At 40.0% G+C, this 23466-nt stretch overlaps 1 protein-coding gene across 1 annotated transcript in view; it reads left to right on the forward strand.

Moving 5' to 3' along the window:
- LOC124792201 (ionotropic receptor 25a) overlaps nucleotides 1–23466 on the forward strand; it is a 436300-nt gene that overhangs the window by 246335 nt on the left and 166499 nt on the right. The window contains exon 12 of the mRNA XM_047257921.1: nucleotides 5678–5816. Coding sequence (XP_047113877.1) covers nucleotides 5678–5816 — 139 coding nt within the window. The remainder of the gene's footprint in view (nucleotides 1–5677; nucleotides 5817–23466) is intronic.

Here is a 23466-nt window from a genome sequence, read left to right on the forward strand (position 1 = left end):
AAATTCATGGCAATTGTGTTAAAGGTCATAACTTATCATTGTTTACTTCCTATACTAATTTAACATAGATATACCCACTTAGCAACAATTTTTGGAGCGCATTTGCATACAGGAAGATATTTAAGATCTTTATTTGAGTCATACTTACCAACATCATCCTCAGATTTATACAAATCAACCCTCAAATGCATTTTCCTAGCATCAACACCCCACGTATTACTACTACTGGTAGCCATGTTTTGGCACTTTCCACTGTTTACATGCACACATCCTGACAAAGTTATCATTAACAGGAATCTGCCATTTCTTAGTTTATTGTGAAACTATTGGTTATACAAGACGATTCAGCTGCTGCCACCTGTGGGTTTTATTCAAACTGCAACACCTTCAAATACTAGACACTAGATTTTCATATTCTTGCACTTGCTATGCAAAAACCGTTTTTCCTGTGGACATTATGAACAGGACCTTTTTGTAGGAAATTTAATGTAGTTAAATTTTGTATTGGATACATTCTTTGCTAAAGGCCAAGGTTTTTAAATTATTCAAGAAAAATGTACAAAAATGACCTTCCAATGTGTTTTTCTTGAATAACCTGAAAACTGTGACTTTCGGTGGAAACATATCCCAGTATACAATTTAACTATATTTAATATCCTACAAAAACATCCTGTTCATTTTTTTCTGCAGGAGTAGGAGTTTGCATGTAGCGAGCAATAAAATATGAAAATCTCTAATAAAATCTTCTCAAGCTTCCAGCTGCCTGGAGTAGTTTAAAATCCACAAGCTTTTGGCTGAGTACTTCTTGGCTATTGTCAAGTTGTGACTGTCTTTTGGATGCTGCTATCACCTTTATGTAGCTGTGCTCCCTTCTTTGCCATCACTAGTGCTTACTCCAGTGACATATAAGCTAACATTTCCATTGGCATGTCCACTTTAACCTTCCGATGGCTGGGTCCTAAGTCATGCATAGCTATTGCCTTTACTGCGGGTGTTGTGACAAATTCTTATCTCAGTAATTTCTTCTATTATACTATCTCAGACACTAACGGTCCATATAATAATGTGTCTCATTGAATGCAATACAATGTCCATTTTCTAGATCATGCTCTGCTGCCACTTATTTCTCAGGGGACTGAGAATGGAAACATCTCTCAGGTTCTACACATCGCTGTTCATTAGTATGCACAGTCTATCTTCCATAAAATGGTTCACATAAACACACAGTATTCTATATACTCTTGGTGTTCTGAGGCTTATATTGTGTTTCATAGTACTCATGAGTTGTCAATATTTTTCTAGAACCCTAGAACCCTTAAGGCTGAATCAAGTTTATACCCATTAGGATCGAGCTTACCTTCCCTGTTACTAAGCCACAGAATGGAAAAAATGCAAGCTTCTTCAAGTCCTCCTCGTGGTTTTTCTGCTTATGTCTTTTCAGAAAGATAGTATAATTTGGCAGTTGTTGTAGCCATTTTCCTTTAATACTTTCCATAATTGACTCAGTATCTTCAGCAGCTTTTATGCATCTGAAACAGCTTCCACTTGCTGCACCAAGGTTCTCAGAATAGAATGTTTCTACAACAGATGGTGACAGCTGGTAGCCTGCAGATATCAGTCCTTGTGGATGGGTTCCCAGTAAATACTGTGGCTGGGACACCCATTTGCTTTAGGGCAGATGACAACATCAAGGAAATGTGAGGCACAATCTGTCTGGCCTCAGGACTATCAATACTGTGGGGTTGATAACCTCCTAGCTCCAATATGGGAGGAGATAGAGCAAAAAAACTGTTTTCTCTTCTTTTTTCAATGCCTGCCCTGCACAACATGCATGCTGCACATGAACAGTATCAGCCTGTGAATTCAGTTGGTTTTGGAGGGTAGCGTACATGTCATCGGCAAGAAATAGTTGAATGCATATGCAGGTGGGAAACTGTATCAGCTTGTGAAATCAACTTGTTGTGGAAGGCAGCCTCTCTCTTCCTACCTCTTCAACGCACATATACAAACATGAGTCGATGAGATAGTAAGAGAGAGGTTTTAGGAGTTGTTGTGAGTACACACACACACACACACACACACACACACACACACACACACACACACACACACACACATACACATACAAATATGAGTTGAAACACACACACACACACACACACACACACACACACACACACACACACATACAAATATGAGTTGAAGAGATAGGAAGAGAGAGGTTTTAGGAGTTGTTGTGAGTTTTGTTAATGCTTAAGGTAGAGTGGAGGAAATTTACAATAAATTCAAAGAAGATGTAAAATGGTGTTAATTTTTAGAAAACCCAGATTCCATAAATTATGATTACTCAGGCTGTGAAGACAGATTTACACCCAGGATTCTATATGGATGACTACCAAAACATGATGAGTATTCTAGTCTACTAAAAGTACTGATGGTGACAAATACCTGTTTGAAAGTTTGTCACTCATTATATTTAAAGTATCAGCATTCATGCTTGATTAGCTGAGTGTATGTTAGAAGCTGCAGGAAATGTTGGTGAGTGAGTGCCAAATCACCAGCATTGTGAAGTCTAGTGTACTGTTGGCTTATGTGACTCCTAACATAGGGAAAACAAAACAGTAATTATCAAAATTGCCATATACATGATTGGCAACTGAGAATGTTAGTTACAAAAGTTCGTGCTGCAGTAGTTTTACATGAAATAAATTACTAAAGTGGTACACAGTGGTTATAATAGTAAATTTTGTAATGTACTGTGCAAAATAATTTTGTTTTTCTTAATCACAAATTGGCTTTTGTGGATAATGTTTTCATGAATTGTAGACATATTGCTTGATGCCCTCATTAAGCAGGTTTTTTTTATGAAGTGAATATATTTTGGCAAAATACAAATATATTATATCTATTTACAATACATTTTATAAGCTTGTAATTAAAAAGTTAATTATATTAGTTTCTATTACAGTGGTTTTACATGGAATAAATTACCAAATTAACACAAAATAAAGATTATCTAGGATTTCGTATTATAGATATATTATGTCAGATCCAGGTCTAGTACAGTCTCCAACAATCATTCTTTCCTTCTCATCCGGTAAGTCTCCCCTGATGTGCACTTCTGGGTGAGTTTTCTAAACTCTGCCCCTTTGCCTAAACCCCTTCAGTTCCTTTCACTTCATCCCTCTTCCTTTCCCTTCAACCCTTCTGCTGGAAGAAGGAGCTAGTGGCTCCAAAGCTTGCATAAGTAAAACTTTTTTTACATGTGTGTTCTCCTGCCACTGCTTGGTGAGTAGATTTTATATCTATCCAGCTACATTATACTGTCAAAAATTGATTATTTTCGTTGTTATATTTACAGTTTCTATTATATCAATGTGCGTTTGCAACTTTTCACTTCAATATATACATCATTACATTATGGGTTGTGTCACAAACAATATCTCAACAAACTTGTTCACACTATACGTATTAAAATACATAAAATACAGGTTTGTGACCTCCCTGATCCCACTAGTTTTCCTCATTAGTCTTCTACATGAATAGCAAGTTCTATACAATTAAAAATTTTACCTCTCCAGTGTTTCTTCCTTTACAGATGACCTAAACAAATATGAACTCAAAATAATACTACATACAATGTGTCTAAGTACAGGTAACACAATTCCAGTGTTAGAGTTTCTTCCAATCACATAACTTTTCACTAACTACAAGATGTGATCCATTCTCAGTGGTATGTAATATAAAATATAGAGTGTCTGTTTCACTTTTATTTCACAAAATATTCCTACAAAATAACTGTTAGATGTCACAATAGCACATTACCATTTTCTTGCAAGAAGAATCACTGCTATTTGTTTGCAATTTGTTTCCAGAAATTACTTATGAAATAATACTCTTTTACTTGATTAGTGACACAAAACTTTACAGGTGTCATTAGCATTGTGTTCCACCATATAGTCTCTGGCAATACACATGAGTAAAATATACTGAGATGTGAGACATTTGGTATAAGGTTCATTTGCACAGTTTGTCCCACTACAAACTGTTGGCCTAACCACTGGCCATGAGAACTACCTAATTCCAGAATCTTTTTCTTTTTATTGAACTTAAAACTGACTTTGGTGTTTTAACTGTTGAAGTCTTCTGCATGTTTCCTACACCTACAGCTACAAGACAGTCCTCTACACTAAACTCTAACAATTGATCATATCTATTGGTGACACACAATTTGCAGTTGTGTGAATATATCCCCCTCCTAGCAGCCTTCCTACCAACTGCCAGTTCCAATTCCCAGTGCCCTTCTCCCTCCTCATCCTGTACCGAGCAAGGTGGCACAGTGGTTAGCACACTGGACTCGCATTCGGGAGGATGACAGTTCAATCCTGCGTGCAGCTATCCATATTTAGCTTTTCCGGGATTTCCCTAAATTGCTCCAGGCAAATGGTGTGATGGTTCCTTCGAAAGGGCATGGCTGACTTCCTTCCCTAATCCGATGAGACTGATGACCTCGCTGTTTGGTCTCTTCTCCCAAACAACCAACCCCAACCCCTCATCCTATCTAGTCTGTCCCTTGTGTTTTATAACTGCTCCTGGAGGATACAGATCTTACACTTCTGCTCCTCCATTAACTTACTTTTGCTACATATCCTACACTTCCAGGAGAGGCTCTCACCTGAATACCAACTGTCTTTCCCATTGCATTCCCCCAATTAGAATACTTTGTACAAATTTTACACCATAGCCCAGTACTCACAAATCAATGACAAAGCCTACATTTTTCCATCATGTTAAAATTTTTGTAACTGTAAAGAAAAACTATGCTTGTACATTATCTAACTTGTGATACTACATTAAAATAATTTTACATAAGGAATTAACAAAAAATATTAGAACACATGCAGAGGAATAAAGTCTGTACTTCCTCTCTCTCTCTCTCTCTCTTTCTCTCTCTCTCGCTCTCTCTCTTGCTCTCTCTCTTTTTCTCTCTCTCTCTGTCCATCTGTCTCTCTCTCTGTCCGTCTCTCCATTAACAGATGGAACAAGAAAGGGAGTGACTAATTGCTTCCTTAATGAGCACTGTGATTTATGCAAATAGGTCATTGTAAATTAACAGCAAATTTTTATCAAAAATAAAGAGAACGCCAATGCGATCCAACACAGATGTAGACCTAAATGTGCCCTGTCTCCCCTCTTGACTCTCTTTGACAAAGATACTGTTCGAGGTTTTCCCAATATACTATCTGTGTAAATGGTTTTCAAGTGTTTGAAGAAAATATAGAAGATTTCTACAAGGCAACTGCTCAGCATCTTCAGACACTGCTGCAATATAAGAATGATGCTGTGGTGAGCCAATTTATCTGGTGGCTCACTAGAAAAGGGCTTTCAGATAAATGGCAATTGTTGTTTAAAATGATTTGTGTCTTTCTGTTCCTCATTTTCTATTTTGATATACTTTTTGCTCTTTCATTTTTCCTGATGACCTTTCTTTCTATGGAAGACTCAACAAGCTCCAACATTTTGTTGTTAATTTTCCTTGCCTTTTATCTATCTAACTGTACTATTATGTTCATATATGTTTTGCGAATGTTGGGTAATTTGGTACCTCTTTTTTTCTTCATATTGTACCTTGCAATTCTAGACTCCATTACATAGTTTTCAACTGATGGTGTTGCAGTTTCTTAATGTGGGTCTTTGATCGCTGGAGTCCCTACAGTTATCAGAATAATCGTGAAAAATATAAAGACGATGAAGAGAAACGAGAATTTGATTTAAAAGAATGCCTTTGGTTTTGTATGACATCTTTAACACCACAGGTAATATCTTTAACATGTATTTGTGTATTTATATTATGACTTTCAATAATTATAATGTTAAGATTCCAAATTTAATCCATAATTACCCCTTATGAAGCATGTAGCCATACATTACCATTCATGTAATGTGTGACTTTTATAGATATAGCATGCCACACTTCATACTGTCTGTTGTGAATAAAATCAGTGAAATGTTTCATTGTTTGTCACATAGAGCTTTTTCTTGTTCTAATGCAGTTACAGTAACAGACTGAGTCTGAATGGAACTTCCTGAACAAATATTTTAGCTGATATGTGAATAAAATTTTAAAAATTTTAAAACGTGATTATACTACATCTGACATGTTTGTAATGCATTTTAAAATTCTAGTATGTTAATGTCATACATTTGAGGTGACTGAACCATTTAATCATTTCATTATTACATTAACTTTAGTGTTTTTTGTACTAAAAGAAGTATTTGCATGATAAAACTCTAAATTTACAAGTATTCTGACAAGTAATCAGAATGTACTATCAGGGGATTGAACTCCCAGTAGTCTTGATAAACACGTATAAAAGTTTGGATCAGTTGAATCAGATATTCTGGAATGTTTATGAATGACCCTATTTCTGATACAGATATCTTTATGTTGTTGCTGAAGGAAGAGTGTGCCCAAGAATTTGTTTTCTATTGTTCATGGACAGGGAGGGGCACCTAAAAGTATAGTTTGTAATCATTTATTCATTAAATTAAATTTTTTGTGAATTTGTAAAAACCTTTATGGTACAGTTTTCACACTGAATTTCTCTTTCTAAAATATGTAAATAATACTGCTATCATTTTATTATTGATAGATTTGATTCCTTTGTTCCTGTTTAATATGTAATTTGGATGATTAACAAGGGTAATGCCATAGCAGTGACATTCACAAAATTTAAATAGGCATTGTTACAATAATAATTTGTCAATCATCAATTATTGTGAATCAAACTGGAAGAATTTTATGACACTTAGTAATCAAATATAAACTGATGCTATTTCCCACCTTTCCCTTTTCACCCAGTTTTTACCTCATCTTTTGACACTTTATGGTGAAAATATGTTTCATTTTTTCTTTTTATGGAAAATCCAAAAAATATGTGCTGGTAAGCAAAAACATTATGACTGCTGCCTATTGTGATGTTGGATGCCACCTGGTGGAATTGCGGGTATGTGATATGGCAGCAAAAGTATGTCAATGTAATAGACACAGATAGGGAATCTCCCTAGCAAAAATATGAGCTACAAATGGTGAAATCCATTGAGATAAGTGACTTTAACAAAGGACACATTATTACTATGCAGAACCTATGAACGAGTATTTCAAAAAGAGTGAAGCTGTTTGAAAGTTCATGTTCTACTGTCATGAGTATCTACAGAAAGAGGTAGGACAGTGAAACTACTGCTAGGTGCTAAATGGTTAGCTGTCCATGGTTCTTCACAAAACGTGCAGTTCAGAGGCTTGTCTGTTCTGTAAAGTAGGATAGATGATAATCTGATACATCTGTGCTGAAAGAGCACAATGCTGGTGCACACATAAGTGTTTTGGAGCACATGTATATTGTTGTTGAACATGGAACTCTGCAGCAGACTGCCCCTACTTGTTCACATGTTGACCCAAAGACTTCATCAATTCCAATTACAGTGGACATGGGATCATTGAGATTTGACCATTGATCAGTGGAAATGTGTCATCTCTTTGGGTGAATCACATTTTTGCTACACTAGGTCAATGGTCATCTCCACAAATGCCATCATCAAGGTGAATTGCAGCTCAAAATGTATAGTGCGCAATGGGCATAAGCTGATGGAAACAGTATTATGCTGTGGGAGACATTCTCCTGAAATTTTGTGGGACCTGTGGTAGTAATGCTGATAGCTGCAAGCTACCTGCATCCCTTCATGTCTCATGTTGTCCCCAATGGCAGTGTCATCTCCCAGCAGAAGAGTTGAAGAGTATTATAGTGAACTCATGTTGATGTCTCAGTGACAAAATTTGCCTGATGTAAATCCTATGTAGGCAAAACCTTTAGGGTTTGGCTGCATGAGGTCACAATGCAGCATATATTCTAATGAAATTTAGACTATGTGCATCCTGTTAGAACTTCAAGTTTAACACATATATTTCGGAACGACACAACAACACATATAAGTCACAGAGTAAGTTGACAAGTAAGACATGTGTACACGTTAGCATTCGAATGAGCACTGAGTCCCAGTCTAGTGGCCGCTGCTCGGCTGGCCGCTTAGGTGGCGCAGCTGCTGCATGGCTGGCAGACAGCGCCGCACATAGAGGTCGCGTGTAATTGCGCGGCAGCACTTTGAATGATCGGCGAGTCACAACACTTTTCCCCCCTTTGAAATTGTTGCACTGGTCTTGATGGAGGTGTCCTGGAGATGGCTAATGTCCATAGGCGTTGTATGACTCACCGCAAAGTCTCGAGGAGGAGGCTTCCCGTACGGACGGAAGTGTCCCCGATGATAACGGGTCGAGATGACCTGGGCAGGGACACCAAATGCCACATACCTCCACAAACCTACCAACAAACTGTCAGATCCCTGATATGCAGAAGGAGTGATGTATTTCATTCAAAAGATGGATGACCAAGCTATTAAGCAGTTGGTCCTAATGTCTTGGCTCATCAATGTATGCTATTCCATTGACTTTCTGGAACAAGCCCTAACAGTATATTGTTGGAAACAGTAACCAACTGTTATATTTGTAGTGTGTTTAAATATGTATTTGGTGTTTCTAGTAAATGCTCAAGATTTATATGAGGTAACTGCTCAGCATATGCAGGTACTGCTTTAACTATAAGGTGCTGTTGTGGTTAGCCAATTTATCTGGTGGCTTGCTAAACCAATGCAGATGCTCATCAATGGGGAGGCATTGTAACATCATCACAGATAACGTTCACACTCGACCCCCTCCCAGAAACACAATTTATCGATTGTATCAATGAAAAAATCAGTTTTAATTTTAATTTTTTTCACATTATAATTAATAGATTGAGTATTGTACAACATATTTAGCCTGGGCGCAAACACTTACAGATCCAGCTTGATCACACAAACTTTTACACTTCACTATTACCGGCTTTGGCTACTGCCATCTTCAGATCATAAAATATTCTGATGTAGTATCAACATGAAACTAAACATATAGGTACATAGTAAGTGCACTTACTATCTACCTGCATGTTTAGTTTCATGTTGATACTACATCAGGATATTTAATGATCTGAAGATGGCAGTAGCCAAAACCGGTAATAGTGAAGTGTAAAAGTTTGTGTGATCAAGACGTCCCTGTAAAATAAAGTGCCAAAAATATGATCATGGACTCATTTTCAGACCTTATGTTTTCAATTGATAACTGGGCACAAACCACATGTGGTGTATGTGCTTGGGAAAGCTGTTTTATCACCTATCTGGCCATCATAGCTTTGAGCTTCTATTAGTGCATTTTCATTAGATTCATTTACCCCTGATATCTTAGTATCATCAAAACTGGTTCCCATATCACTGCTGAAGTGATGTCCTATATCTCTGTTGATTAAGTCATTGTCTATAAATAATTTAACTGTTTCTATATGGTAGCATCCTTGGGACATTGAAGTGGCTGATAGATAGTGTCTTGAACTATCCATACTCATGTTGTGTCTGATATCAAGACAGTGATCAGGAGCAGCAGATGTTTCTGGCAGACTTAGCCCAATGTTATGCCTGTATTCATTGCATTTGTCCTTAACTAATGTGTTCTCTCATACAGACAAGAGATCTTAACACACTTTTGGGATTCTTAGACCAGTATCATCTTTTAAAGAATCCAGCAACATTTGTATTCATGCTGGAGAGCAGAAAACAAATTTTATTTTGTGTTTCTTGAAATGTCTGTTGATTTTGAACACACCACTCCTATGAGACATGAAAACTATAATTAAGGAGTAGTCTGCACCTTCTGGCTGTTTACTGTATTTAATAAATACAGTACAGGTTAAATGCACAGTGGATCTGCTTCTTGGGATACTCGTTCCAAAAAACAAAATTGTGACTAAATTTTGATGTTAGGCTCTCAGAACCTGGTATACCTCAAGATCAAAGAATTTATGTCCATAACGCATTGTTGTGTTGAGCTAAATCATGACAGCTGGTAACTCATAAAGCAAATCAGCATATGATGGATTTCAATAGACACAGTGTTCTTTTTTCTTTTTTTTTTCTTTTTTTCTTTTTTTTAATGAACTGCTGCTTTCAGAAAAGGATACTTTCTATTTTTTCTCCACTTCCAATGAAAAAACTACTAGGATGTGTTGTGACTTGCCAATCATTCAAAGTGCCGCCGCGCAATTACACGCGTCCTCTACGTGCGGCACTGTCTGCCAGCCATGCAGCAGCTGCGCCACCTAAGCAGCCAGCTGAGCAGCAGCCGCTAGACTGGGACTCAGTGCACATTCGAATGCTAACATGTACACGTGTCTTACTTGTCAACTTACTCTGTGACTTATATGTGTTGTTGTGTCGTTCCGAAATATATGTGTTTAACTTGAAGTTCTAACAATTTGCGACGAGGATGGGATTTTTCCTTTTCACCGTTGACTCACAGTGTTCCATGGCTACTGTCGAGCAACTATTGCAAAATCTCCTTGAACAGCAAATGCTTCTAACAGCGGCGATTCGCGATTTCGTCGCGGCGTCAAATGCGGGGTGTTTCTCGGCATTGGCTATACCTCCTTTTCCTCCTTACGACAAGACGGCGGAAGACTGGTCTGATTATGAAAAACGTCTTCGACAGCACTTCTTGGCATTTCATGTCACGGACGAACAACCATGTAAGTCTCTGTTCCTTTCCTGGATTTCACCTCAAATCTATCGGTTGTTGTCGCAATTGGCTCCTTTGAAGGATCCTGCGTCTTTGTCCTTTGCTGAAATGTGCTCAATTCTGTCTGTCTATTTTCAAAAGCAAACGCATGTGGTAGCCTCTCGTGTTGCCTTTTATCATTGTCAAAAACAACCAAATCAATCCTATCGTGCTCGGGCTGCTGAACTTCACGGCCTCAGTCGAAAGTGTCAATTTGTTACTGACGTTCACAAAGAATCCTATGCCAATTCCATGGTACGGGATGCTATTATCCGGTTGGCGCCCGACAAAGAAGTTCGGCAACGTGATCTTCAGTTGGCGAATCCGACTCTAGATGAAGTTCTCTCCATTACGCAGTCTTTTGAAATTTCTCGCGCCAATGGGGCACAAATAGAGGCGTGGGGTGATGTCGGGGAAATACAACCTCTGTGTGCTGTTGACGACGCGTGCGGCGCGTCCCCGTCGGCGGACGTGGCCGCAGTGCGTCCCACGCGCAGCCTCGGCCTAGCCGTAAACAACCCGCTAAGAAACTGCAGCAATACCCCCAGCAACTTCCTTCATGTCCACGGTGTTTTACGAAACATTCACGCGAGGATTGTCCCCAACGTTGGGCTGTGTGTCACAATTGCAAAAAGAAAGGCCATGTGTCTTCCGTTTGCAAATCCAACCGCATGCATGATGTTCATGAACATGATGCTGATTCTGATTCTGTGTTGTCTGTCAATTGCACTTCTTCCCTTTCAGGGAAGTTATTCCTCACTGTCCAAATCCTTGGTCGAGATGTTCGCATGCAAGTGGATACCGGTTCTGCTGCCACTATAATTAATTCTCAGACGTATCTTCAGCTGGGTTCTCCACTCCTGTACCCTGTCACTCGGCAATTACGGATGTACAATAAGCAGAAGATTTCTCTCTTGGGACAGTTTAATGCTGAGGTATCTTACAAATCCGTCGTTCACACTGTTCCCATATTTGTGGTCGACCAGAGCAACGCAGAAAATCTTTTTGGTTTCGATGCCTTTCGCCTTTTTGGGGTCTCCATAGATGACTCTGTCAGTATTGTCTCTGATGCTATTCCTTATGCTCAACTGGATTCCTTGTCGACGACATTTTTGTCCCTTTTTTCTTCTGGGTTAGGCCATGCAAATGATTTTGAAGCTCATATCATGCTCAAACCCACTGCTCGGCCTAAGTTTTTTCGGGCTCGGCCCATTCCTGTGGCTCTTCATGATCGGGTAAAACGGGAGTTGGATTGTCTCACTGCTTCAGGGGTCTTGCTTTCTGTCACTTCCAGTGAGTGGTCCTCTCCTGTCGTTGTAGTTGCTAAGTCAAATGGTGATATTCGTCTCTGTGGTGATTTCAAAGCCACTGTAAATGCTCAATGCCTCATCGACACTTACCCTATGCCCCGTCCTGAAGAACTGTTCACTAAACTTGCTGGAGGCCAGTATTCTTCTAAAATTGACCTGTCAGAAGCTTATCATCAACTTCCTCTCGATGCTGCTTCCCGGCAGTTTCTGGTCCTTAACATGCCTTTTGGCCTCTATCAATACCAATGCTTGCCATTCGGGTTTGCTAGCGCCCCTGCTCTCTTTCAGCGATTCTTGGAACAATTATTGCTCCCTGTCCCTGGGTGTATCAATTACATGGACGACATTGTTGTCACTGGCTCCACCACTGAAGAACATCTTCAAAATCTCCGCACACTTTTTCATGTCTTACAGACTGCCGGTCTTAAGTGTAATCTTCAGAAATCAAAATTTTTTCAGGCATCTATCATGTACTTGGGGTTTCAACTCTCTCGGGATGGTATTCGTCCGCTTCAACAAACTGTCGCTGTGATCGATGCCCTTCCTCGCCCTACATCTGTTAAGGAACTGCAGGCCTTCTTGGGGAAAATAGCATACTATCACAAGTTTTTACCGTCTCCAGCTTCGGTGGCTCAGCCGTTGCATCGCCTGTTGCATAAAAATGTGCCTTTTCACTGGTCCGCGTCATGTGAAGTGGCTTTCCAGAAATTGAAGACTATGCTGAAACAGGCCCCGTGCCTGGCTACTTATCGACCTGGCCGACATCTTGTTCTTGCCACAGACGCCTCTCAATACGGGGTCGGTGCAGTCCTTGCGCACCGTTTTTCTGACGGTTTGGAACAACCCTTTGCTTATGCCTCCAAAACGTTCACGGATGCCCAACAAAAGTATTCTCAAATTGAGAAAGAAGCTTTGGCCATCATTTATGCTTTTCATAAGTTTGGTGTTTTTCTGTATGGCTCAAAATTTCATCTTATTATGGATCACAAACCACTTGTTTCCTTGTTTCATCCATCAACGTCACTTCCTGACAAGGCTGCACACCACCTCCAGTGTTGGGCTCTTTACTTGTCCCGTTTCAATTATGAGATTCATTTCCAGCCAACGGCTCAACATGCGAATGCTGATGCTCTGTCTCACCTTCCCATGGGTCCTGATCGGGCATTCGATAGGGACGAACTTTTGTGTTTCCTCCTGGATGTTGCCAAGCAGTGGGTTGTGGACGGGTTCCCCATCACTGGGGACAGGCTGGTGGCTGCTACAGGTTCTGACCCTACCCTCTCCTGGGTTTTACGCTGTATTCAGAAGGGTTGGCCAGATCACCCGTCCACTAAGACTTCTGGTCCATTGCGGAACTACTACGCTTTGCGCTACTGCCTCACGGCTAGGGATGGTGTTATCCTCCTCTCCACTGATAATGCTTCGCCGCGTGTTGTGGTACCTGCGTCTTTGCGTGCTTCGGTCTTGCGCCTCCTTCACCAAGGGCACTGGGGTGTGCCTCGCACAAAATCTCTGGCGTGCCGTCATGTGTACTAGCCTGGCATCGACTCTGAAATAGCACACATGGTCGCTGCCTGCGGCCCTTGTGCGTCACAGGCCGCTGCCCCGAAGTCATCTTTGTCACCGTGGCCTTCGCCTGAGAAGCCCTGGGAGCGCATTCATGCTGACTTTGCGGGACCCTTTTTAGGTACTTATTGGCTCCTCGTAATTGACGCCTACTCTAACTTCTCTTTCATTGTCCATTGTACGTCGCCTACCACCGCGGCAACAACCAGTGCTCTCGCCCGCATTTTTTCTTTGGAATGCCTCCCCTCTACTCTTGTTACTGATAATGGTCTGCAATTTGCCTCTTCCGAATTTGCGGATTTTTGTGCTCGTCACGGCGTTACGCATGTCACGGCCCCGCCGTTCCATCCACAATCCAACGGTGAGGCTGAATGACTGGTCCGCACATTTAAGGCTCAGGGCTTATCGTTTCATCCCCATGGGCGCCCACAGCCCGGCTGAGCTCTTACATGGCTGACAGCCCCACACGCTACTTCATCTTCTGCGGCCTCCCACTTCACGGCCGCGGGTGCCTTCACTTGGCTGGTTCACCGCTGACGACCTCGTCTGGGTACGGGGATATGGCAGGCGGCCAAAATGGAGCCCGGGCCGCATCTTAAGACACCGTGGCAGATGCCTGTATGAAATCCAGATGGACACGGGTGTTGCAGTGCGTCATTCAGACCAGCTTCAGCCTCGGGTGCCAGCAACGCCTGTTCCAAATGCTGCCACACCACCTTTGGCTCTACCTGATGCTCGGGATCTTGGCATCTCTCAATACGCACAACGCAGCCCTTTCACTGTCATCGCGATGCCAGCCACCAGGAGACGTGCCCATGCAGGAACCGGAGGACCATCCTCTGTCAGAGCAAATCTACTCGCCTCTTCCTCCAACGGACGCTGACACATTGCCCATGTCTCCTGTCATATCAACTGGACTTGCCGCAATGGGCAGATTGGTGCATGGGCTACTGATCGGTGTGTGCAGGCGTTGACGTCCTCCATAAAAAGTTAAGCCACTATGGCAGATATTTATTTATTTAGCATATGGCACAGTAATTTGCACAAACTTATTAAATGTGAGTATTAAAAACATTAAGTATGCATGTAAAACATACTGGTCATATAAAAAGAGGGTACAAGAATATAAGAAACAATAAAATATATGGAAACACACCTACAGCCAAATGTATATATTGCTGATATATTCTATCATCTTTTTTGTACCATCTTAAACTATATCCTCATTTTTTTCTGTTTTCCATCATTCCTTAGTTGTTTCAGAATTCATTGAATTATGTTCCATCTTTGCAACTAAATTGAAGACCTTTTTTTGACATACGTGTTTTGCTTCTTTTATTTACGAAACATCTTCAGTGGCAATTTCTAATGTTACTAGTCCATATGTGGGCTCCAAGAACTGTGTTTACCCAGTCCCCATAGCCCAGATGGCCAATTTCCAGCATTTATTCACTCACATTAAGAGGGTGCCTTACAGTGAATTAATAGGATATTTGTTTTATGCAACTCAACATTACCTGATTTAATAATAACAATAGTTTTTATTCAGCGTTGAAAAATCCAATACAATCCCTAGAAATAACACAATTTCAGGATGTCATTCTTCTGAATACATCAGTTTACAAATTACAAACTAAAGATCTGTAACAATAAATGTTACTTGCTAATATATTTTAAATATTTTTAATACACAAATAACAGTGTTACATATATCTTCATTATCTTTGGATCACTTGTGAATTACTTAAAACTATGCACCTGACATAGTTACAAAGCACTTTTCAGGAAGATAAAGAATTCATGTAGGGAATAAAATGGAATTTCAATTAAAGTTATTTGTAGCCTATTTTTATTTTCTAGTAGAATTGGCTGTGAGACCTTTTGGTAGGGCACTTCATGCTTTAGCCCAGCATGAAGTGTATTTCTTTCATGTAAAGCTGTTCTGTGACTATTTACATGGCATCTGAATTTTTGTCTTGTACCATGCTGGTGTAGGCCACAGTCTGTTGAAGGCAGAGCAAGAGATTTTGGAGATTGGCTGACACACAATAATTAACTCATCTGTGTACCAGTGTTCACTAATAACTAAAATGTCAGAGTTATCAATTCCTCCAATGATACTCAACTCATTGTGCTTATTTCTAAGACTTTGAAAGTTTTTCTGAATAATTCAAATATAAAATTGGTTTGCTGAATACCGGCTTGACAAGTCACTCTACCAGATTCATTGTTTTTAGAACTACAAAAATTGATCTAGGGCTACCAGGCCATCCAGCAGGCTTTACAAGTTTCCCTGGTCGCCAGCAGTGGCTGTTTGTGGGATAACTCCTGTTTGGGTCGGTTGTGCCATTCCATGGCAGTGCACTTATTTGCACCAGTTTGTGAAAAATTTCATATGATTTCCTGACAATCTTTTTACCTATCTTATTCATGTGCATGCAATGAGTTGTGTGGCAGATATCTTTGTGGCTTATTGACTTAACGAAGACACATTGTGAAATTTATTACATAATGCTTTAAGCCTATCATTTGCTTTACACACATCCATGTTCGCAATAGATTGTTCCATTACATCATGTTCATGTGGAATGTTAACAACAATCACTTTAGTGCCAATTAACTTACCGAGTGTCACTTTCATGTATCTGATAGCATCATTTGCTTAATTTTTAGCTATGTCATTTATACCTTCCATGACAAAAGCACAAGAATGATTCACTGTCTTGCATATATGGCCTCGCCTCAGCAGATATTGAATGTGAGCAACAGCTGTAAAGTCATTTTGGATACTCACAATGTTTTGCACTGTTCTGCAACCATGACTGTCTCCATATATTAGAAACTGCCTCTTCTTCTTGTCCTTGCTTCTTCTGCTATTCTCATGGGACAAGGTATGCTCTTAATTATTTTAGTTACTATCAAAGTGATCCAAAGGTATACCATTGGAAAGGCTTAAAGAGAATAATGCATTATATAAAAGGAACAGTAGATTATGAGATGCATTATAGAAATGAGAACAACAATGAAACTGTAATAACTTATGCTAACTGGGTGAAAATCTCACATAGAAAATCAACATTAGATTATGCTGTCAATCTGCTGGTGTCACTGTAAGTTGAGGTACTCAAAAACATAGTACTGCAGTGTTTTCTTTTACAGAAATAGAATCCTTATCTCTTGTGTTGTAGAATCTTCATGCTTTGAGAAGTTGTTCCATCACCTAACAATTTTGAAAAATGAAAAACTTAAGTCAGTCTTGTATTGCTTCTCTTTGTAAATGGGGATGTAAAAGACTAAAACACTTAGATGTTTAGTATGAGTTTGCTGGAGTCATGTTTGAAAAGGAAAACTGATCTCCAGTACATTGCTATGGAAAACCATTTAGGTGACATTTTTGTAAAATTGTTGTGCAGACAAGAATTTGAGAAATTGTCACAAGGATTGTCAATGTCTGAAGTTGTAGACTAATGTTATATAAAACTGAGGCAAAGTGAAAGAATAGCAGTTCTATATGTGGCTCCTTATGATTTCATTGCCTTGTATCCATCTTCAGCAATGAAGAGTTCTTGATCTGTTATTACTCTTTAAATGCATTTGTTTATGGTTTTATTAAGTGTGTCACATATTCTTATTTTCTTCATTGAATAAATTAAATGAAGCTAAATTTTCTTCCTTGCAACCATGTTCCGCTAACAATTTTCTCAACATCAACAGCCATAAAACAATAACCATAAATGCAAAAGAAAATTGGATGCATGCCTTATTCACCATTTGCTCTACAAATCATCAAATAATGTAGAATCAAGAATGGCAGATTCTTGTTAACTGCATAACAAGTAGTAATATTCAATACAAATATGACTATTCTTGCAGAAAACAGATAACTTGAAAGACAGTCACTCTGATCATTGGAAGACATATGAAAATAAATCTTAGAAAATACACTATTGTTCACATTTTATTTTATTTGAACAGATAACTGATTTTGACTTTACATCATCACATATCTTACAGAGGAAAATAAGGTGTCTCAGAATTTGTGAGACTTGAACATGAACCCATTTTGGAGCAGCAGAAAAACAAGTAAGGCAACAACACAGAGGACATACAGTCATTAAATGAATTGACAAAAAAATGTGTGTTATACTTAAACAATGTATATTGGTGAATAGGGATATGGGAATGGAAATTAATTAATAATTGCTTGAATAACTGGAAAAATTGATTGGAAAGAAAACTTGAAAGAAATTTGAAGGTAATTTATGAATTTGTGCACAATCCTGAGTGAACTATAACTGACACCAATATCAACAGACCTTTAATATCGATATATTCAAGGTCAATAAACACAATCTGATTTATGTTCTGCTTCACATGAATTTCATTGCGGTTAGTCTTGATTGTGACAATGCTGATGCAGGAATGCTCCTCCAGATATCACGTAAATTCGTCTTGTTTGCACCGAACCTCTTGATGCAAGATCTCGGTGGCGAGTGAAATGATGAACAGATAGGAGTTGACTTCTTAACTGTGTGAATAAATATTGCTTTTATAATAACTTTTTATAACACTTTTAACGAGCAGTTGAAATACACATTTTTAACAATGCTGGTGTGATGGATCAAAGCATATGTCCGTACACTGCCACTTCTCAAAACAAAACTGTGAAGATACATGAGTTAATAAATTGAAGAGTGTATTTCTTACTTTGTTTCATACAGATATTTAATACATATAAGAAAAGAAAAGAACGAAAAAATAATATAATTCAATACAATTGCCCCCCACTGTGCACTGAGGTCATACGGAGGTGCCCAGTGTCTGAGCTTGTTTCCCTTCTTGAGGTCTGATAATCCTGGCCATAGGGGCATAGCCTTTATTTTTGGCCACTGGCGTTATTCTGAATGCTTACCAATTGATATGTGCATGTCAGCTTCTTTTAACACATGCATATATAAGTTTTCTCTCCTAACAAAGTGCATGCTGTAACTGCATAGTCCCATTGTTGACAGTCAACATCTGCACAGTGTTTAGCTTGTAAAGTATGGACACACAGCCCAATGTCTGTTATTGCCACAGTTCACACCCTCATATCCTGTGTGAGGCTAGAGTGTCCATGTCATTCATGAACAGTAGCTTTCACTGCAAAAATCTGTGAAGCTCGTGTTCAGTGGCATGATCCTTTCTGAAACCTTCAATGCGGTGACAACTCGTTTCCATATCAGTGGCCCGAGGAATTTATTTCACCTTGTTACTCTCACTTATTTAGTGAGAGACCAGCCGTACATCTGACATCCGTCGACAAGGTAGATTCCTTGCTGCTTTTATGACATTGTCAAGCACAGAAAATTCATTCTATGCGAAATATTGCTGTTTTTAGTTTACCACATACACACCTATGTGTTGTTTTAACATACATACACTTAGCACTTTGCAGCTGTGTTTCATATGTTTTTGCGCTTGATTTTTGAGCATCTTTCATACAGTTGCATTACATAAAGTTTCTGTAGTGTCCTTTCCTCATAGTCTACACACAACATAATAAAATACAATTACAAAATACACTTGTGCTTTTCATTTGCTGACATGGCATTATCGTCGCTCATATACATTACAGTCTGTAACATATTCTCTCCCCTTTTTATATACAGGGTCATTACTTGTCATTTTGTTTCAGTACATTTTGTTAGATTTCATTTTCATTACATTATTCGCTTCCAATTGTAGGGGTACATATTTTACTCTCGTTTTGTTATACATGCTTCATATAAAATTCATACACTAATAGATTCTGTTTTCATTTATAGCATAAATTGACATACATTTCATTTCAATTTCAATGACCTCTTGTCAGAGCATAATTATCAAATCAAAAGAATCAAAGAAGTAAACAATAGTTGCTACAATAGATACTACGTGTCGCTCAGTTAACTTCACATGGCCTCACCTCTCTAGCATTCTCCAGGAAGGATCTACATACTGCAGGATTGTGGAAATTCCTTGAAAAGGCACTTATGTGCTCAGTTATGTATTGGTAACAGACTTAACTGTGATCCCAAAAACAAAATAGTTTGTTGTTTATAAACACAATTCAAATCTGATGATACCAATTGTATCAAATACTTATTCAGTGTTTAAAAATGCAGCTGCATTTTTATACACTGAATAAGTATTTGATACAATTGTGTTCATATATAAATACAAAGATGAGGTGACTTACCGAACAAAAACGCTGGCAGGTCGATAGACCACAAACAAACACAAACATACACACAAAATTCAAGCTTTCGCAACAAATTGTTGCCTCATCAGGAAAGAGGGAAGGAGAGGGGAAGACGAAAGGAAGTGGGTTTTAAAGGAGAGGGTAAGGAGTCATTCCAATCCCGGGAGCGGAAAGACTTACCTTAGGGGGAAAAAAGGACAGGTATACACTCGCACACACGCACATATCCATCCACACATACAGACACAAGCAGACATATTTAAAGACAAAGAGTTTGGGCAGAGATGTCAGTCGAGGCAGAAGTGTAGAGGCAAAGAAGTTGTTGAAAGACAGGTGAGGTATGAGTGGCGGCAACTTGAAATTAGCGGAGATTGAGGCCTGGCGGATGACGAGAAGAGAGGATATACTGAAGGGCAAGTTCCCATCTCCTAATCCTACTCCTAATGATCCGACTCCTCAAGACACCATCCAAATTGAACCCTGCCTGGAACAGTTCCGTCCTCCGTCACAGCGGGACCCACCTCCTCTTCCTCAAAATCACCCTCTCCAAACCTTCCAGGAGTATCTGACTTCCAGCCTTGCATCTCAATCCTTCTTAAAAAACCTTAATCCTACACCCAACATCACCACTGCTGAAGCCCAGGCTATCCGTGATCTGAAGGCTGACCGATCCATCATCATTCTTCCGGCAGACAAGGGTTCCACGACCGTGGTACTTGATCGTCGGGAGTATGTGGCTGAGGGACTGCGTCAGCTTTCAGACAACACCACATACAAAGTTTGCCAAGGTAACCCCATTCCCGATGTCCAGGCGGAGCTTCAAGGAATCCTCAGAACCTTAGGCCCCCTGCAAAACCTTTCACCTGACTCCATCAACCTCCTGACCCCACCGACACCCCGCACCCCTACCTTCTACCTTCTTCCTAAAATCCACAAACCCAATCATCCCGGCCGCCCCATTGTAGCTGGTTACCAAACCCCCACAGAACGTATCTCTGCCTACGTAGATCAACACCTTCAACCCATTACATGCAGTCTCCCATCCTTCATCAAGGACACCAACCACTTCCTTGAACGCCTGGAATCCTTACCCAATCTGTTACCCCCGGAAACCATCCTTGTAACCATTGATGCCACGTCCTTATACACAAATATTCCGCACGTCCAGGGCCTCGCTGCGATGGAGCATTTCCTTTCACGCCGATCACCTGCCACCCTACCTAAAACCTCTTTCCTCATCACCTTAGCCAGCTTCATCCTGACCCACAACTTCTTCACTTTTGAAGGCCAGACATACCAACAATTAAAGGGAACAGCCATGGGTACCAGGATGGCCCCCTCGTATGCCAACCTATTCATGGGTCGCTTAGAGGAAGCCTTCTTGGTTACCCAAGTCTGCCAACCCAAAGTTTGGTACAGATTTATTGATGACATCTTCATGATCTGGACTCACAGTGAAGAAGAACTCCAGAATTTCCTCTCCAACCTCAACTCCTTTGGTTCCATCAGTTTCACCTGGTCCTACTCCAAATCCCATGCCACTTTCCTTGACGTTGACCTCCACCTGTCCAATGGCCAACTTCACACGTCTGTCCACATCAAACCCACCAACAAGCAACAGTACCTCCATTATGACAGCTGCCACCCATTCCACATCAAACGGTCCCTTCCCTACAGCCTAGGTCTTCGTGGCAAACGAATCTGCTCCAGTCCGGAATCCCTGAATCATTACACCAACAACCTGAAAACAGCTTTTGCATCCCGCAACTACCCTCCCGACCTGGTACAGAAGCAAATAACCAGAGCCACTTCCTCGTCCCCTCAAACCCAGAATCCCCCACAGAAGAACCACAAAAGTGCCCCACTTGTGACAGGATACTTTCCGGGACTGGACCAGACTCTGAATGTGGCTCTCCAGCAGGGATACGACTTCCTCAAATCCTGCCCTGAAATGAGATCCATCCTTCATGAAATCCTCCCCACTCCGCCAAGAGTGTCTTTCCGCCGTCCACCTAACCTTCGTAACCTGTTAGTTCATCCCTATGAAATCCCCAAACCACCTTCCCTACCCTCTGGCTCCTATCCTTGTAACCGCCCCCGATGCAAAACCTGTCCCATGCACCCTCCCACCACTACCTACTCCAGTCCTGTAACCCGGAAGGTGTACACGATCAAAGGCAGAGCCACGTGTGAAAGCACCCACGTGATTTACCAACTGACCTGTCTACACTGTGACGCATTCTATGTGGGAATGACCAGCAACAAACTGTCCATTCGCATGAATGGACACAGGCAGACAGTGTTTGTTGGTAATGAGGATCACCCTGTGGCTAAACATGCTTTGGTGCACGGCCAGCACATCTTGGCACAGTGTTACACCGTCCGGGTTACCTGGATACTTCCCACCAACACCAACCTACCCGAACTCCGGAGATGGGAACTTGCCCTTCAGTATATCCTCTCTTCTCGTCATCCGCCAGGCCTCAATCTCCGCTAATTTCAAGTTGCCGCCACTCATACCTCACCTGTCTTTCAACAACTTCTTTGCCTCTACACTTCTGCCTCGACTGACATCTCTGCCCAAACTCTTTGTCTTTAAATATGTCTGCTTGTGTCTGTATGTGTGGATGGATATGTGCGTGTGTGCGAGTGTATACCTGTCCTTTTTTCCCCCTAAGGTAAGTCTTTCCGCTCCCGGGATTGGAATGACTCCTTACCCTCTCCTTTAAAACCCACTTCCTTTCGTCTTCCCCTCTCCTTCCCTCTTTCCTGATGAGGCAACAATTTGTTGCGAAAGCTTGAATTTTGTGTGTATGTTTGTGTTTGTTTGTGGTCTATCGACCTGCCAGCGTTTTTGTTCGGTAAGTCACCTCATCTTTGTATTTATATATAATTTTTCCCACGTGGAATGTTTCCTTCCATTATATTGATACAATTGTGTTCATTTTATAAAGGATAACCATTTCATATCCTGAGGTTTACAGAGTTGTACCATCAATATAATATGTTACATATAATGAGTGTAAAACAATGTTTACATAAGTAACAAACGTGCATAAAAATTTCAATGTAATTCAGGTGTTTGATGCTTTCATGGGTAGTCAACACTCACAGTAGTTAGTTTTCAACCCCTTGGTTATTTGGTAGTACTCAACCTTAGTTCAGCATCATGATGTGCAATGTACTGCAACTGTTTTCTCCTTCACATACCTTTACACTATCACATTCATACATATCGTAAACTTACAACTATATTCACTTGTGATGTGGTCCTTTCTTATGATTATATGGTAACTAACGCCTTACAAGCATTCATCTTTCTTCACTTGAGTATATGTTGATGCATTGTACCCTGGAAGAAAAAACTTAATACTAACTTAAAACTAAATCTTCATAGGTAATTTTACTGATACCTTTTTCATATATTCAACCATGTATTCATTCACTTCAGAGTGCATTTGTGATATCACGAAACTAATTTAATGTCATGTTGCATCTCTACTTACCTTATAAATCTGAAAAATAAGGTGTATGAGAGGTGCAGTATGACCTCTTATTCAGTTTGCCACTTATACTGTATTCGTTTGTTTACCTCCAGTGAGAACTTTCTCATCCATCAAGTATAATTAGTGCATGTACTTTCAATACTTAAATTTGTAAATATTGTCATA

Source organism: Schistocerca piceifrons, chromosome 1, assembly GCF_021461385.2.
Source record: "Schistocerca piceifrons isolate TAMUIC-IGC-003096 chromosome 1, iqSchPice1.1, whole genome shotgun sequence".
NCBI lineage: Eukaryota > Metazoa > Arthropoda > Insecta > Orthoptera > Acrididae > Schistocerca > Schistocerca piceifrons.